The sequence below is a fragment of the Panulirus ornatus genome, chromosome 20 (genome assembly GCF_036320965.1).
Source record: "Panulirus ornatus isolate Po-2019 chromosome 20, ASM3632096v1, whole genome shotgun sequence".
Lineage (NCBI taxonomy): Eukaryota > Metazoa > Arthropoda > Malacostraca > Decapoda > Palinuridae > Panulirus > Panulirus ornatus.
In genome coordinates this window covers 72,375,965-72,392,259 of record NC_092243.1, presented here as the reverse complement: position 1 = coordinate 72,392,259, position 16,295 = coordinate 72,375,965, and the positions used below count along the sequence as shown (strand labels likewise).

Here is a 16,295-nt window from a genome sequence, read left to right as displayed (position 1 = left end):
AATCAGGGAAGACAAATGCATATCATTCCATTAATGAAGGTGTAAACTTTATGTGTGCTCCCAAACCTTCTTTGGAATATTAATAATGAACATTAAATGTGACTTCTAATAATTCAGATATATATATGAAAGAATGATATGAGAAAACTGGCCAATAAAAATACTCCATCCATTGTCAAGGATCCTTGACATTAGCTTAAACTATAGTCAAAAGCTTGGAGCTCCCGAGTTTAATTTTCTAACAAGTTTACTCATTAGTTATGAGTACTGTTCTGAAGTTTCTCCAATATTTGATTGTTTCAAAGGATGTATTTCGACTGATTTCCCACTATACTGCCTTGTGGTTTATGTGCTGCTAGGGATACCTGCTCAACAAGAATAGCCTCACCTCACTTTTCTTTGTTTTGCTCTGCCTTTAACTTCCCCTCTTATTTTCAATAACAATTACCCAGTAATCTTGTTTCTAAGATAGTTTTTTTTCATTTGCTTATTTCTATTTGGAATTCTAATGCAAAATTTATTGACACATACTTCCCAGTGTTATATCCCCTTAATCTTCTTTTCATTTTTTCATACCTTCCTATTTTCCTATCATATTTTCTGAAGAATCCATCATAGCCTTACTTTTAATTGCACTGATATAACATACACATCTCAATCCCACATGGGCTCCATTTGGAATTTCCACATCTTTCTAAACTTCCAGTTTTTCAGTAATTACTTTCTTTTGGGCACATGGAGAGAATGAGTGAGGAAAGATTGACCAAGAGGATATATGTGTCGGAGGTGGAGGGAACGAGGAGAAGTGGGAGACCAAATTGGAGGTGGAAAGATGGAGTGAAAAAGATTTTGAGTGATCGGGGCCTGAACATGCAGGAGGGTGAAAGGCTGGCAAGAAATAGAGTGAATTGGATAGATGTGGTATACCGGGGTCAACGTGCTGTCAATGGATTGAATCAGGGCGTGTGAAGTGTCTGGGGTAAACCATGGAAAGTTCTGTGGGGCCTGGATGTGGAAAGGGAGCTGTGGTTTCGGGCATTATTGCATGACAGCTAGAGACTGAGTGTGAACAAATGGGGCCTTTGTTGTCTTTTCCTGGCGCTACCTCGCACACATGAGGGGGGAGGGGATGTTATTCCATGTGTGGCAAGGTGGCGATGGGAATGAATAAAGGCAGACAGTGTGAATTGTGTGCATGTGCATAAATGTATGTGTCTGTGTGTGTATATATGTGTGTACATTGAGATGTATGGGTATGTATATTTGCGTGTGTGGATGTGTATGTATATACATGTGTATGGGGGTGGGTTGGACCATTTCTTTCGTCTGTTTCCTTGCGCTACCTCGCAAACGCGGGAGACAGCGACAAAGCAAAATAAATAAATAAATAAATTCTTTTGGAACTTCAGTAATGTTCATATAGCTTCATCACACTCATTCTTCACTTAATTTCATCACGGTTTATGAAAGTGTTACTCCTCCCTCTTTTCTTTCCACCTTTTCAAATCTTCATATTTCCTATTACAGCCATACAGTTGCTCACTTTATTCTTCTTTGACAAACTCCTCAAACCCTCTACTCTTTCAAAGGGTTTTCTTTTTAGTGTGGTTACTATGGTTACTATTTTTCCTCTAGCATTTGACATTTCAATCCCTCTGCCCATTTCTCGCCACCAATTTCACTGGTATATGAAAGTCAATTGGGAGGTGAGTTTGAATGGAGAAAAACTGGAGGAAGTGAAGTGTTTTAGATATCTGGGAGTGGATCTGGCAGCGGATGGAACCATGGAAGCGGAAGTGGATCATAGGGTGGGGGAGGGGGCGAAAATTCTGGGAGCCTTGAAGAATGTGTGGAAGTCGAGAACATTGTCTCGGAAAGCAAAAATGGGTATGTTTGAAGGAATAGTGGTTCCAACAATGTTGTATGGTTGCGAGGCGTGGGCTATGGATAGAGTTGTGCGCAGGAGGATGGATGTGCTGGAAATGAGATGTTTGAGGACAATGTGTGGTGTGAGGTGGTTTGATCGAGTGAGTAACGTAAGGGTAAGAGAGATGTGTGGAAATAAAAAGAGCGTGGTTGAGAGAGCAGAAGAGGGTGTTTTGAAGTGGTTTGGGCACATGGAGAGAATGAGTGAGGAAAGATTGACCAAGAGGATATATGTGTCGGAGGTGGAGGGAACGAGGAGAAGAGGGAGACCAAATTGGAGGTGGAAAGATGGAGTGAAAAAGATTTTGTGTGATCGGAGCCTGAACATGCAGGAGGGTGAAAGGAGGGCAAGGAATAGAGTGAATTGGAGCGATGTGGTATACCGGGGTTGACGTGCTGTCAGTGGATTGAATCAAGGCATGTGAAGCGTCTGGGGTAAACCATGGAAAGCTGTGTAGGTATGTATATTTGCGTGTGTGGACGTATGTATATACATGTGTATGGGGGGGGTTGGGCCATTTCTTTCGTCTGTTTCCTTGCGCTACCTCGCAAATGCGGGAGACAGCGACAAAGTATAATAATAAAAAATAAAATGAAAGTATGATGATACATGAAGCTTCTTATCATAACCTAACTTTTGATCTTTCATCTCATTGAATCACACTTTTAATTCTGGAAGGCTTACTGCCATCTTTAATCAGTTCTGCCTTTAGTAGAACTCTGTGTACACTGCATACATACAGTGTTTATTCATCTGCTTCCCAACACTTTTATTAGCTATTAATATGATCTATTTGCATTTAAAACTATCCTTAACTTGACATCTTGATCTGATGTAAAGTATTCATTTACAATATTGCATCTCTTCCCTCATATTACTAGTAAGGTACTTTAAAGTGCATCTAAGATAATCTATACTGTCTTATTCGTAACACTCAATGAAGGTGTTAAAAAGATATTTTGGCTAGATGCATTTAGATACATTTCCCCTATCCCCAGAAGTACATTTCAAAGTATACCTATATATATATATATATATATATATATATATATATATATATATATATATATATATATATATTTTTTATATTATTTTTTTATTATACTTTGTCGCTGTCTCCCGCGTTTGCGAGGTAGCGCAAGGAAACAGACGAAAGAAATGGCCCAACCCCCCCCCCATACGCATGTATATACATACGTCCACACACGCAAAATATACATACCTACACAGCTTTCCATGGTTTACCCCAGACGCTTCACATGCCTTGATTCAATCCACTGACAGCACGTCAACCCCGGTATACCACATCGCTCCAATTCACTCTATTCCTTGCCCTCCTTTCACCCTCCTGCATGTTCAGGCCCCGATCACACAAAATCTTTTTCACTCCATCTTTCCACCTCCAATTTGGTCTCCCTCTTCTCCTCGTTCCCTCCACCTCCGACACATATATCCTCTTGGTCAATCTTTCCTCACTCATTCTCTCCATGTGCCCAAACCACTTCAAAACACCCTCTTCTGCTCTCTCAACCACGCTCTTTTTATTTCCACACATCTCTCTTACCCTTACGTTACTCACTCGATCAAACCACCTCACACCACACATTGTCCTCAAACATCTCATTTCCAGCACATCCATCCTCCTGCGCACAACTCTATCCATAGCCCACACCTCGCAACCATACAACATTGTTGGAACCACTATTCCTTCAAACATACCCATTTTTGCTTTCCGAGATAATGTTCTCGACTTCCACACATTCTTCAAGGCCCCCAGAATTTTCGCCCCCTCCCCCACCCTATGATCCACTTCCGCTTCCATGGTTCCATCCGCTGCCAGATCCATTCCCAGATATCTAAAACACTTCACTTCCTCCAGTTTTTCTCCATTCAAACTCACCTCCCAATTGACTTGACCCTCAACCCTACTGTACCTAATAACCTTGCTCTTATTCACATTTACTCTTAACTTTCTTCTTCCACACACTTTACCAAACTCAGTCACCAGCTTCTGCAGTTTCTCACATGAATCAGCCACCAGCGCTGTATCATCAGCGAACAACAACTGACTCACTTCCCAAGCTCTCTCATCCCCAACAGACTTCATACTTGCCCCTCTTTCCAAAACTCTTGCATTTACCTCCCTAACAACCCCATCCATAAACAAATTAAACAACCATGGAGACATCACACACCCCTGCCGCAAACCTACATTCACTGAGAACCAATCACTTTCCTCTCTTCCTACACGTACACATGCCTTACATCCTCGATAAAAATTTTTCACTGCTTCTAACAACTTTCCTCCCACACCATATATATATATATATATTTTTTTTTTTTTTTTCTTTTTTTTCAAACTATTCGCCATTTCCCGCATTAGCGAGGTAGCGTTAAGAACAGAGGACTGGGCCTTTGAGGGAACACCCTCACCTGGCCCAATTCTCTGTTCCTTCTTTTGGAAAATTAAAAAAAAAACCGAGAGGGGAGGATTTCCAGCCCCCCGCTCCCATATATATATATATATATATATATATATATATATATATATACATATACATATATATATACATATATATACATATTTCTTTCAAACTATTCGCCATTTCCCGCATTAGCGAGGTAGCGTTAAGAACAGAGGACTGGGCCCCGAGGGAATACCCATACCTGGCCCAATTCTCTGTTCCTTCTTTTGGAAAAAAAAAAAAAAAAAAAAAAAAAAAAAACGAGAGGGGAGGATTTCCAGCCCCCCGCTCCCTCCCCTTTTAGTCGCCTTCTACGACATGCAGGGAATACGTGGGAAGTATTCTTTCTCCCCTATCCCCAGGGATAAATATATATATATATATATATATATATATATATATATATATATATATACACATGTACATAATTCATACTTGCTGCCTTTATTAATTCCCATTGCCACCCCGTCACACATGAAATGACACCCCCCCCCTCCCCACACGCGCGCGAGGTAGCACTAGGAAAAGACAACAAAGGCCATATTCGTTCCCACTCAATCTCTAGCTGCCATGTATAATGCATCGAAATCATAGCTGTCTCCCGCGTTAGCGAGGTAGCGCAAGGAGAGGCAAAAGAATGGCCCAACCCATCCACATAAACATGTATATACATAAACACCAACACAAGCACATACATATATTAGCAAAGTAGAATCAGGAACAAAGAAAAGGCCTCATTCACTCACATCTATTCTCAAGTTGCCATGTGCAATGCACTGAAACTGCAGCTCCTTGTCCACAAGCAGGCCCTACAGATTTTTCTGTGGTTTCCCCCAGTTGCTTCATATGCCCTGGCTCAGTCTATCAACAACTCTAATTCATCCTCTAGTATATTAATGCCTCAAGCACCCAAAATCTTATTCATTCCATCCTTCCACCCACATCCGGTTTGGGATCCCCCTTCATGTACTTCTGACATTCATATCATCTTTGTCAACCTTTCCTCACTTATTCTATCCCTATGTCCAAACCACTACAGCACACCCTCTTCAGCTTTCTCATTACCCTACCTCTCTTATACCATATCATTTCTCACTTGATCGAACCACCTTACACCAAATACAGTCCTCAAACACTGCATCTCCAACATATCCACCCTCCTCTGTAGCCAATGCCTCACATCCATGCAATGCCATTAGGACTAATAAACCTTTAAACATACCCCCAATCCTCCAAGTAACAACCTCTCTTTCTACACATTATTAAATGCCCCCAGAGTTTTTGCCCCCTCACTTCCATTTCCATGGTTCCTTTCACTGCTATGTCCAATCCTAGGTGACTAAAACACCTCACTTGCTCTGCATTTTCTGCAGTTAAACTTAAATCCTGGCTAACCTGTCTCTTTGCACTGCTAATATAATAACCTTGCCTTTATTCATAATTGCTCTCTACTATCTCTTTTCACAAACCCTCCCAAGCTCAGATACCAACTTCTGCAGCTTTTCACTCAATTGAGGTATGCCACCAGCACCATGTCATCAGAAAACAACAGACTCATCCCCATCCCCTCAGAAAAATCTTTTTTTACCCCCTCACCACCCAATCCATAGGGATATTAAACAGCCATGGAGACAGCACACATCTTGAACCACTTACTCTCCTCTCTACCTACTTGCACACATGCCTTAGTCTCTTAATAAAAACTTATCACTGCTTCCAGCAGCTTTCCTCCCACACCACATATTTGGACTGCTTTCCACAAAGCATCTTTATCAACTCAATCATATTTTTTTCCAGATCATTAATGCCACACAAAAATCTTATGTCAGTTCTTAAGCATGAAAAAGTAAACAGTATATGAATAAATCATTTTATTTACAAGGGTTACAGTGATTTTCTAGTTTCTGATTCAGTAATAAAACTAAGAAGTCTTACATCATGAAAATCAAACATAATCATATTCTATCCTGTATGTGTCTCAAGGTGCCTCTTTAGGTAGCTTATCCGACTTGATCGATATGAACAATAATGGCAGGCATAGGGCCTTTCACCAGTATGTGTACTGAGATGCTGCTTAAGGTGGGATTTTCTGGCAAAATGAGTTGGGCAGTATGGGCACAGAAATGGTCTTTCTCCAGTATGTGTACGGTGATGAGCAGTCAGATTGCTTTGGTAAGCAGTGCGGAATGAACACAGTGTACACGAATATGGTTTTTCTCGTACAAGATTAGGATCTTGCACTGAAGACGTGTCACCGTGTGTTGTTTGATTTTGAGCCTGAGACTGAGGTTGCTTCCTCATACTGGTTGGGATTTTTGCTACCACATTGAACCCATGTGTATTGCTTCTTTGATCCTCTTTGTTCGGCTGCACCTGTAAAGAAACTCCAAATTTAGTAAAGATCATATGATATCTAGTTTTTAAGCCAAAGGCATGATAGTTTCGATCTGGAGCTTACAGATCACTGAAACCTTATAAGGCCTGCAGTAACATCAAAAATCCATCACATGAAGTCTTTAAACCTCGAATGTCAAGCAGACATTCAAAATCCTTTATGACTATAGCAGATTTTCCTTTCTAATACCTGTTCTTTTAATCCTCAATCTCAACCAAGTCCATACTTCCCAATATACAGAAATTATAAATATTTCCAAACCATATCTTCTCAAAGTCTTGAAATACTTTGAAGCAAGACCAAGCTTTTGCTTTATACCTCTTTTTCTTAATGATTTATTACTTTTTCTTACTAAGTTGGAATGTGTTTCAGAGTTAAAAGAGCCCACAATTTGTTTCATTTTCCCCTGCTAAGTCCTATTCTTTTACTGTTGTTTTGAAAGTCAAAGATATAGGGATAGGCATATCAATAATCACTACCTCATGTCCAGTCCCCATTTCATACTCAAATTAGTTCATGAACTGTACTAAAAAATGTAGGCACTCTTATTTCTAAAATTACCATCCCACTAGGCAGTATGCATAACATGAGGTCCACAAAAGGAGTAGATGAGGACTTCAGACCATATGATGATACTGTTTATGTTGGTTTTTTATCCTAAACTGACTAGACCTAGGAATATAGAAGAAAAAGTATGAATAGATAACAGGCAAGGTATGAAGGGTGTAAGCATCATTTAAGGTAATTTACATGAAAAATGCTGAAAGATATCAATTAAAATGTACAAAGAGGAAATAAAGTGATCCAGAGGCACATGAACACTAAAGTAAGAGGCTGCCACAGAGTATGAAGCTCTGCAATATGGACTAGGTTGTGCACAACCTAGGATACTGATTTAAGAGAAAAAGTTTTGGAAGTGAAATAAAATCAGAGAACGGGGATCACTGAAAATAATATATATATTACTGTATTTGTCGGTCTCCCACATTAGCGAGGTAGTGCAAAGAAACATGAAAGAACAGCCCAACCCACCCACATACACATATACATACATCTTATACATTTCAACATATACATATTCATATATACACATGTACATATTCATACTTGCTGCCTTCATTCGTTCCCGTCACCACCCTGCCACATATGAAATAGCATCCCTCCTTCCCCACACAGGGTAGGTCTAGGAAAAGACAAAAGGCCACATTCGTTCACACTCAGTCTCTAACTGTCATGTGTACTGCACCAAAACCACAGCTCCCTTTCGACATCCAGACCCCACAAAACTTTCCATGGTTTACACCAGATGCTTCACATACCCAGGTTCAATCCACTGACAGCACGTCCACCCGGGTATATCACATCAGTTCCAATTCACTCTATTCCTTGCACCCCTTCACCTCCAGTATGTTCAGGCCCCAATCACTCAAAATCTTTTTCACTCTATCCTTCCACCTCTAATTTGGTGTCCCACTTCTCCTCGTTCTCTCCACCTCTGACACATATATCCTCTCTGTCAATCTTCTCTGTCAATCTTCCTCACTCATTCTCTCCATGTGACCAAACCATTTCAATACACTCTTTTCTGCTCTCTCAAACACACTCTTTTTATTACCACACATCTCTCTTACCCTTTCATTACTTACTCCATCAAACCACCTCATACCACATATTGTCCTCAAACATTTCATTTCAAACACATCCACCCTCCTCCACACAACCCTATCTATAGGCCACACCTCACAGCCATATAACATTGTTGGAACCACTATTCCTTCAAACATACCCATTTTTGCTCTCAGAGATAACATTCTCACCTTCCACACATTCTTCAAGGCTCCCAGAACCTTCGCCCCCTCCCCCACTCTGTGACTCACTTCTGCTTCATGGTTCCATCCGCTGCCAAATTCACTCCCAGATATCTAAAACACTTCACTTCCTCCAGTTTTTCTCCATTCAAACTTACCTCCCAATTGACTAGTCTCTCAATCCTACTGTACCTAATAACCTTGCTCTTATTCACATTTACTCTCAGCTTTCTTCTTTCACACACTTTACCAAACTCAGTCACCAGCTTCTGCAGTTTCTCACCTGAATCAGCCACCAGCACTCTATCATCAGCAAACAACAACTGACTCACTTCCCAAGCCCTCTCATCAACAGCCCCTCTCACCAAAACTCTTGCATTCACCTCCCTAACAACCCCATCCATAAACAAATTAAACAACCATGGAGACATCATGCATCCCTGCCGCAGAACGACATTCACTGAGAACCACTCACTTTCCTCTCTTCCTACTCGTACACATGCCTTACATCCTCGATAAAAGCTTTACACTGCTTCTAACAACTTGCCTCCCACACCATATATTCTTAATACCTTCCACAGAGCATCTCTATCAACTCTATCATATGCCTTCTCCAGATCCATAAATGCTACATAAATTTGCTTTTCTAAGTATTTCTCACATACATTCTTCAAAGCAAACACCTGATCCACACATCCTCTACCACTTCTCAAACCACACTGCTCCTCCCCAATCTGATGCTCTGTACATGCCTTCACCCTCTTAATTAATGCCCTCCCATATAATTTCCCAGGAATACTCAACAAACTTATACCTCTGTAATTCGAGCACTCACCTTTATCCCCTTTGCCTTTGTACAATGGCACAATGCATGCATTCTGCCAATCCTCAGGCACCTCGCCATGAGTCATACATACATTAAATATCCTCAACAACCAGTCAACAACACAGTTGCCCCCTTTTTTAATAAATTTCACCGCAATACCAGCCATATTTATAATCCTCTGTCGCTGTCTCCCATGTTAGCAAGGTAGCGCAAGGGAACAGACAAAAGAATGGCCCAAACCCCCCACATTCATATGTATATACATACACATCCACACACGCACATATACATACCTATACATTTCAACGTATACATATATACATACAGAGACATATACATATATACAGATGTACATAATTCATACTTGCTGCCTTTATTCATTCCCGGGCCAACCCGCCACACATGAAATGACACCCCCCTCCCCCCGCACGCGCGCGAGGTAGCGCTAGGAAAAGACAACAACGACCACATTCGTTAACACTCAGTCTCTAGCTGTCATGTATAATGCACTGAAACCACAGCTCCCTTTCCACATCCAGCCAACACTTTCCATGGTTTACCCCAGATGCTTCACATGCCCTGGTTCAATCCATTGACAGCATGTCAACCCCGGTATACCACATCTTTCCAATTCACTCTATTCCTTGCACTCCTTTCACCCTCCTGCATGTTCAGGCCCTGATCGCTCAAAAACAAGAGAGAAATATAAAAGTCAGTTGATATACGATGAAGAGACATTGCCAGGACACCATTTGTGTCTCCCCCGATAATGTGATCATTACACAAAAGTGCACTTGGGAACTTATCGTGTTTCATTTCCCCCGTGGACTCATAGGAACATACTTGATCATGCGCAAAATTGTGATCCTTTCCGATATATATATATATATATATATATATATATATATATATATATATATATATATATATATATATATATGTGTGTGTGTGTGTGTGTGTGTGTGTGTATAGACATTTTATAGGGATATCTCAATTAGTACCCAAGATGTACTCCTGGTCAAAGAACACTAACAACACTAATCATAACATAGCTCCAATGGGCATGCATATCAACAGCACCATTGTTCATCTATAAGCAATATATAAGGGCTTCACAAAGATACTGTTAACAGCACAGATGATACCTGCATACACATGATAAAATGTTTTAAGTCAGTCTATCAACAATAACAAATTTTCAGTAAGGTAAAGAAAAACCAAGAAATCTAAGTAAGTTATGGAAGAGTACTCACCAAAGCAGAGTAGAGTAAGATGACAGTGATGGATAATACGGTGGGAGCTACTGTGATGATGGGCCAAGCTGTGGCTCACCCTCCTCAGAAACTTCAGTCTTGAAAATGGCATTTATGGTAAGCTGCCTTGCCCATGTTTTCCTGTCATGATGGATATCAGTAGCAGATTATCTTGTCCAGCACAACTCTCTTCACAGTGCTGCTGTGCTTCTAATCTGGGTTATACTCTGGAAACATCTGCCCTTTGTTACTCCTGGTTATCCCATCCTTCATCATGGCTGTGATCAGGTTCCATGCTGGTGTAACCTCCTTGGTGGCTTCTTCAGCCTCCTGAACAGCTTTCTCTTCTTCCATCAGTTCCTCATTGATCAAGTTCTCCCTATGGTACAACAGCAGGTCCTATACATTATATTTGTTGACTTCCTCCAGTCCAGCTATGTTTGCCAACTCCATGATATCGTGCATAATCCATTGCTCAGACTCCTCAAGCTGTACAAACTCATGACATGCCTCCAGCCAAACCTCCCACCACACAGAGATCAGCAAAAAATGCTGACTTTCTTCCAAGCTGTTCTGATGTTCTCCATGGCCTTTGTTATGTAACAAGACTTTCAAAATCCTATAATAGACAGGTCTTGATCATCTGTTGCACTATCCAGTTGTCTAATAAGCAATAATACAAATACAAAAAGAAAAATGAATTCAATCAACAGCAGACCATTATGTCCTAATGATGCTGTTTGTGATGGTGTAAGAGAATAAGAAACACATGAATTAGTGCAGCAGGAATGGAAAGACATACAAATTTTTCAAAGAGTAAAACCTGTAAACTTTTCATACAGATGAGGCACAAAAAATTTCATTTGTGGATTTGAAGCAAAATATCTATCAAGTCTATGCTTAAGTGTATCCATGGTACTGCTTTCAAGTACTCTAACTGGAAAAACATTCCATGTTAGCAATCCTGTTGAACAATCGAGATAAAATGTTCACCCATGAGTTTATATCCATTTCCACAAGTGAAATAAGACAAATATACATCTTTAAGTAGTTCATGGAATCAAGATTATTGAGGCCTTCATGATTTTAAATGCTTGTATCATATCATGTCTGAACATTCACTTTTCTAAGCTAAATATATTCTATTCACTAAGTAGATTCTAATAGGATTTGCTTCTCAGGTAGGGAATCACATGGTTAGTTTACCTCTGTAATTGTTCTGTTCTGTCTATGTCTTTCTTCAAGAAGGGTGAACAAGACTGAACACAATATCTAAGATGTGAATGCACTAGTAAGTCATAAAGAGTAAGAGTAATTTCCCTTGACTTAAATTCAAAAGCCTTGCTAACAAATCTAATTCTGATCACCCTTATACTGCTTCTGTACACTGCTTACTTAGCTTTAGGTCATTACGTACTTTCCTTCACTTACCTTTTGTAGCTCAAGAGAATTCATCCTGCATCTAGTCTTTTCATTTTTATTAATGATAATAAAAAATTTGCAGTTATCAATATCAAAATTCATTTGCCATATGTGAGCCCAGTCCATCAATTTATCTATCTCAGTTTGAAGCTGAAAACATTCAATCTCTGTTGTAAATTTATTTCCCAACTTATCATTGAACAGTAAAATGTTAAAACTGTCAACAAATCTTAATATTGATATGTGCAAATTTTTAATCATCACTGAATAAAATTAAAAGGCAAGCTACAGAATGAATTCTGACAGATGCGAAGGGTAAATGAGGAAAAGTACTTAAGCGCAATAATCTCTTGTAACCTAAAAACCAAGTAAGAAGACCAGAGAAGTAGTGAAATATCAATATCACGAATTTGTATGTGAAAAAGAAAACTGGTCTCCAGGCTGATCTCTGTGGCACATCACTGTTACATGTATCAATTCAAGGGCTTAACCATTAATCACTAATCTTTGTTTATGGTTGTCAAACAATTTCCTAACCATCTATACCACGTGACAAACTTTGGTTACTGACCTTTGAAGTGGAACTTTATCAAAAGCTCTTTGAAAATCTTATTAGCTGACATCAACTGCTTTACTTTCATTATACATGATTATTTCACTAAAGATATTAAGCAGATTTGTCAAATATGAGCAATTTTGCTGAAATCCATGTTGAGAATCATTTGTTCAGTGGCGGTCCTCTAAATGGTTTACAATCGTACTCTGAATGATGATTTCGATAAGTTTACTAACTACGATGTCAAGCTATTTTGATGATAATTTCTGTACTATAATTTATTACCTTTCTGGAATATCAGTGTTACACTGGCAAATTTCCATTCCTCTGGAACACTTCCAGTAGCAAGTGACTTAATGAAAAGAGCAGTCAAGGGTTTAACTATCTCATTTTTGAACTCTCTCAGCATCTTCAGATAAAACTTACCTGGGCCAACAAGTTTAATCACTTTTATTCCATTTAGCAAAGATGGTGTATGTTTTCACTCTTAGCAATGGAACTGAACTCAGGATATGAATTGTATCTTCCGTTGTTAATACAGATGCACTTTCTTTTTTTATCTTTGCCATGACTTTGTTGTCTTGAATCAGGTGACTATGTTCTTTAACCAACAGCCCAATTGATTGGGTATTGACTCTCTTACTTATATCTATAATTCTCTTTGGGGTTTCTTTACCTATTTCTAGCAATATATACTTCATACAAATGTTTGCTTTGATGTATCTTTTAGTTTCCCAACACACGGAATGTATTACTGATTGAAGTTTCCTATGATGCCCTATTCTTCCAGATGCAGACTAGAATTCATACTAGGAAGTAAAGAGACCAAAGTCTATAGGGGGTCCATGTTATCTGTGTAAACTGGAGCACCATCAACCAGCAACATGGCTTGTGGCTCCAAGTTGTTTGTATCACAGTAATTGTTGGTGGCAGGACAAAAACTTGAGACTTACCACCACCGTTGATAAAAATCCACTGTCATCCAAGCCTTTTTATTCAATTTCCAGATGACATCTAGATGTTCCTTGGAAAATCCTTTTAATGCCCATAGCATTCCGTGTGGTAAATGCCATTAAGTTTAAGCTTGAAATCCCCAAAGTAGCACTGCTCAACAAGACTATAAGATTATCTTTGGTGGCCTTAAACCCTGTTGTATGCTTATCCCTCTGTGAGATGAATATGCATAATGGTGTTTGCTTCAAAAACAGTCCTGTCTCATCAGCATTCAAGGCAAGCTGGGGAGGGTAATTTTAATGGTAGTAAATGACCCTGAAGGTGATGGGAAACTTATGTGCTGCTTGCTGATCAGCACTACCTACCTCAATAGGGATACGCAGCTCTTAAAATTCTCAAACCAACTTCTGCTGACCTGGAGGTTCTCCAACATTGACCCTTCACCTTCATCTTCCTGCAGGTGGTTGGAAAAGCCCCTACCCTTATCTATGATGACTTGTTGGCTTAAGGGCATGTGTTGCATCATGTCCTCCATTCACATTCCCAGCTGGCTCTCCATATTTTCTGCTAAAACACCCATTAAAACAGTTATCTTCGTCAAATTCAATGAGGAAGAGAGAATACATTGAAGCTCTGTTCTTTTCTCAATTCTTTATGATCGTTCTGACTGTGAAAGCAGCCGAGCTCCAAGCTCTGGCCAACGTTAACATGATGCTCACAAACTTCAATGTGCCATATTATCTTTTTCCAGTAATTCTGGGTGTCTTGTGCACACAAAAGTCAGCAAAAATATGAAAAATAAAAATCTACACTGTGGTAAAGACAGCCATTAGGAGAAATGCTCACAACTAGCAGTCTGAGGTGCTGACTGGCTCAACACTGCACTGTAAACTCTTCTCACTGGCCAAGTGCACTGCTAGGTCAGAGAAAAGAAAAGACTGATGCATACAGTATCAACCACCCTCTATACTTTTTACAACCTGAATCTTTACAACTACAGTGTTGCTTTTCTTTAAGTGCTTACACACATTACCAACACTAACATCTGCCATTTTCCAGAAATTATGAACATTTTGCACACATAAAAGTTAGCAGAAACAAAAGAATATAGAAAAACCTCACTATAATGGATATTGTGTATATTGGAAATCAGCTTTACCAGACAACCAAAGCCTAACTGGACTATCATCTGACTTATCAGAAGTAGTCCCATAAGATGATGATAGGCCAGAGTGACCCAAGCTTGTGATCACCAACAATACACTCTCTGTATATGTATTTGTTATTGTACAACTGCATTTCTATGTTCTAACAATGAGTATATAAATATATTGTACAAATTACGATTTCACTTCATTAAAAACACATATGAAAAGAAGACATCAAAATCATTATTCCCAAAATACAATAATTTCACAGTACTGAAATAAAATATGAACACTTCCCACATATTCCCCGCGTGTCATAGACGGTGACTAAAGGGGCAGTAGCGGGGAGCTGGAGGGAGTGCTCATCCTCCCTGAAGGCTCAGATTAGGATGTCTGAATGTGTGTGGATGTAACCAAGATAAGAAGAAAGGAGAGATAGGTAGTATGTTCGAGGAAAGAAACCTGTATGTTCTGGCTCTGAGTGAAATGAAGCTCAGGGATAAAGGGGAAGAGTGGTTTGGGAAAGTCCTGGGAGTAAAGTCAGAGGTTGTTAAAATAAATTCTAGATTGATTTGGGTAAAACCGAAAGTGGATAGAGAGAGATGGGTGATCACTGGTGCCTATGGACCTGGTCATGAGAAGAAAAACTATGAGAGGAAAGTGTTTTGGAAGCAGCTGAGTGAGTGTGTTAGTAGCTTTGATGAACGAGACCAGGTTACATGATGGGCGATTTAAATGCGAAGGTGAGTAATGTTGAGGGTATAATTGGTGTACATGGGGTGTTCAGTGTTCTAAATGGAAATAGAAAAGAGTTTGCAGATTTGTGTGCTGAAAAAGGACTGATGACTGGAATTACCTGGTTTAAAAAGAAAGATATACATGAGTATACATATGTGAGTAAGAGAGATTGTCAAAGGGCAGTATAGGATTACGTGTTAATTGATAGGCGTGTAAAAGAGAGACCTTTGGATGTTGATGCGCTGAGAGGGGCAGCTGGAGGGATGTCTGATCAGTATCTTGTGGAGGCGAAGGTGAGGATTTGTAGAGGCGTCCGGAAAAGAAGAGAGAATGCTGGGGAGAAGAGAGTGGTGAGAGTAAATAAGCTTAGAAAGGAGACTTCTGTGAGGAAATACCAGGAGAGAGTGAGTGTAGAATGGCAAAAGGTGAGAGCAAATGACATAACTCTCTTGCAGTCTAGTCATTACCAGAGAAAAAAATGTGACACATAAGATCACTATAGAAATATCCTAGCTTACAGCTTGGACAAATGTTTTTCTTAACATCATTATTTCTTAAATGGCATTTTTGAAGAAAACATTTACTATGTCCAGCCAGGGAATGGTGTATATGTAAATTGTAAACAAAATGTGACTGATGACTGAAAACTATAAACCTAAGTGACGTGTAGTTAAGTGCTCAACCGTGCCTCTGGTACACTGTGAATTAATGTTGGGAAGAACATGGCAATTTTCTGGTAACCTCTGAAAGACTGGTCAGTGTGCATCATGATCATTACTACCTGAATTAGACAAACATCAAAT

The 16,295-nt window shown here is 39.6% G+C and overlaps 1 protein-coding gene across 1 annotated transcript in view; it reads right to left on the bottom strand.

Moving 5' to 3' along the window:
- Nucleotides 1-6,250: 6,250 nt before the first annotated feature.
- LOC139756127 (uncharacterized) overlaps nt 6,251-16,295 on the bottom strand; it is a 100,032-nt gene continuing 89,987 nt past the window's right edge. Inside the window, exon 6 of the mRNA XM_071675229.1 lies at nt 6,251-6,765. Within this exon, the coding sequence (XP_071531330.1) occupies nt 6,355-6,765 (411 nt within the window). The 3' untranslated portion in view covers nt 6,251-6,354. The remainder of the gene's footprint in view (nt 6,766-16,295) is intronic.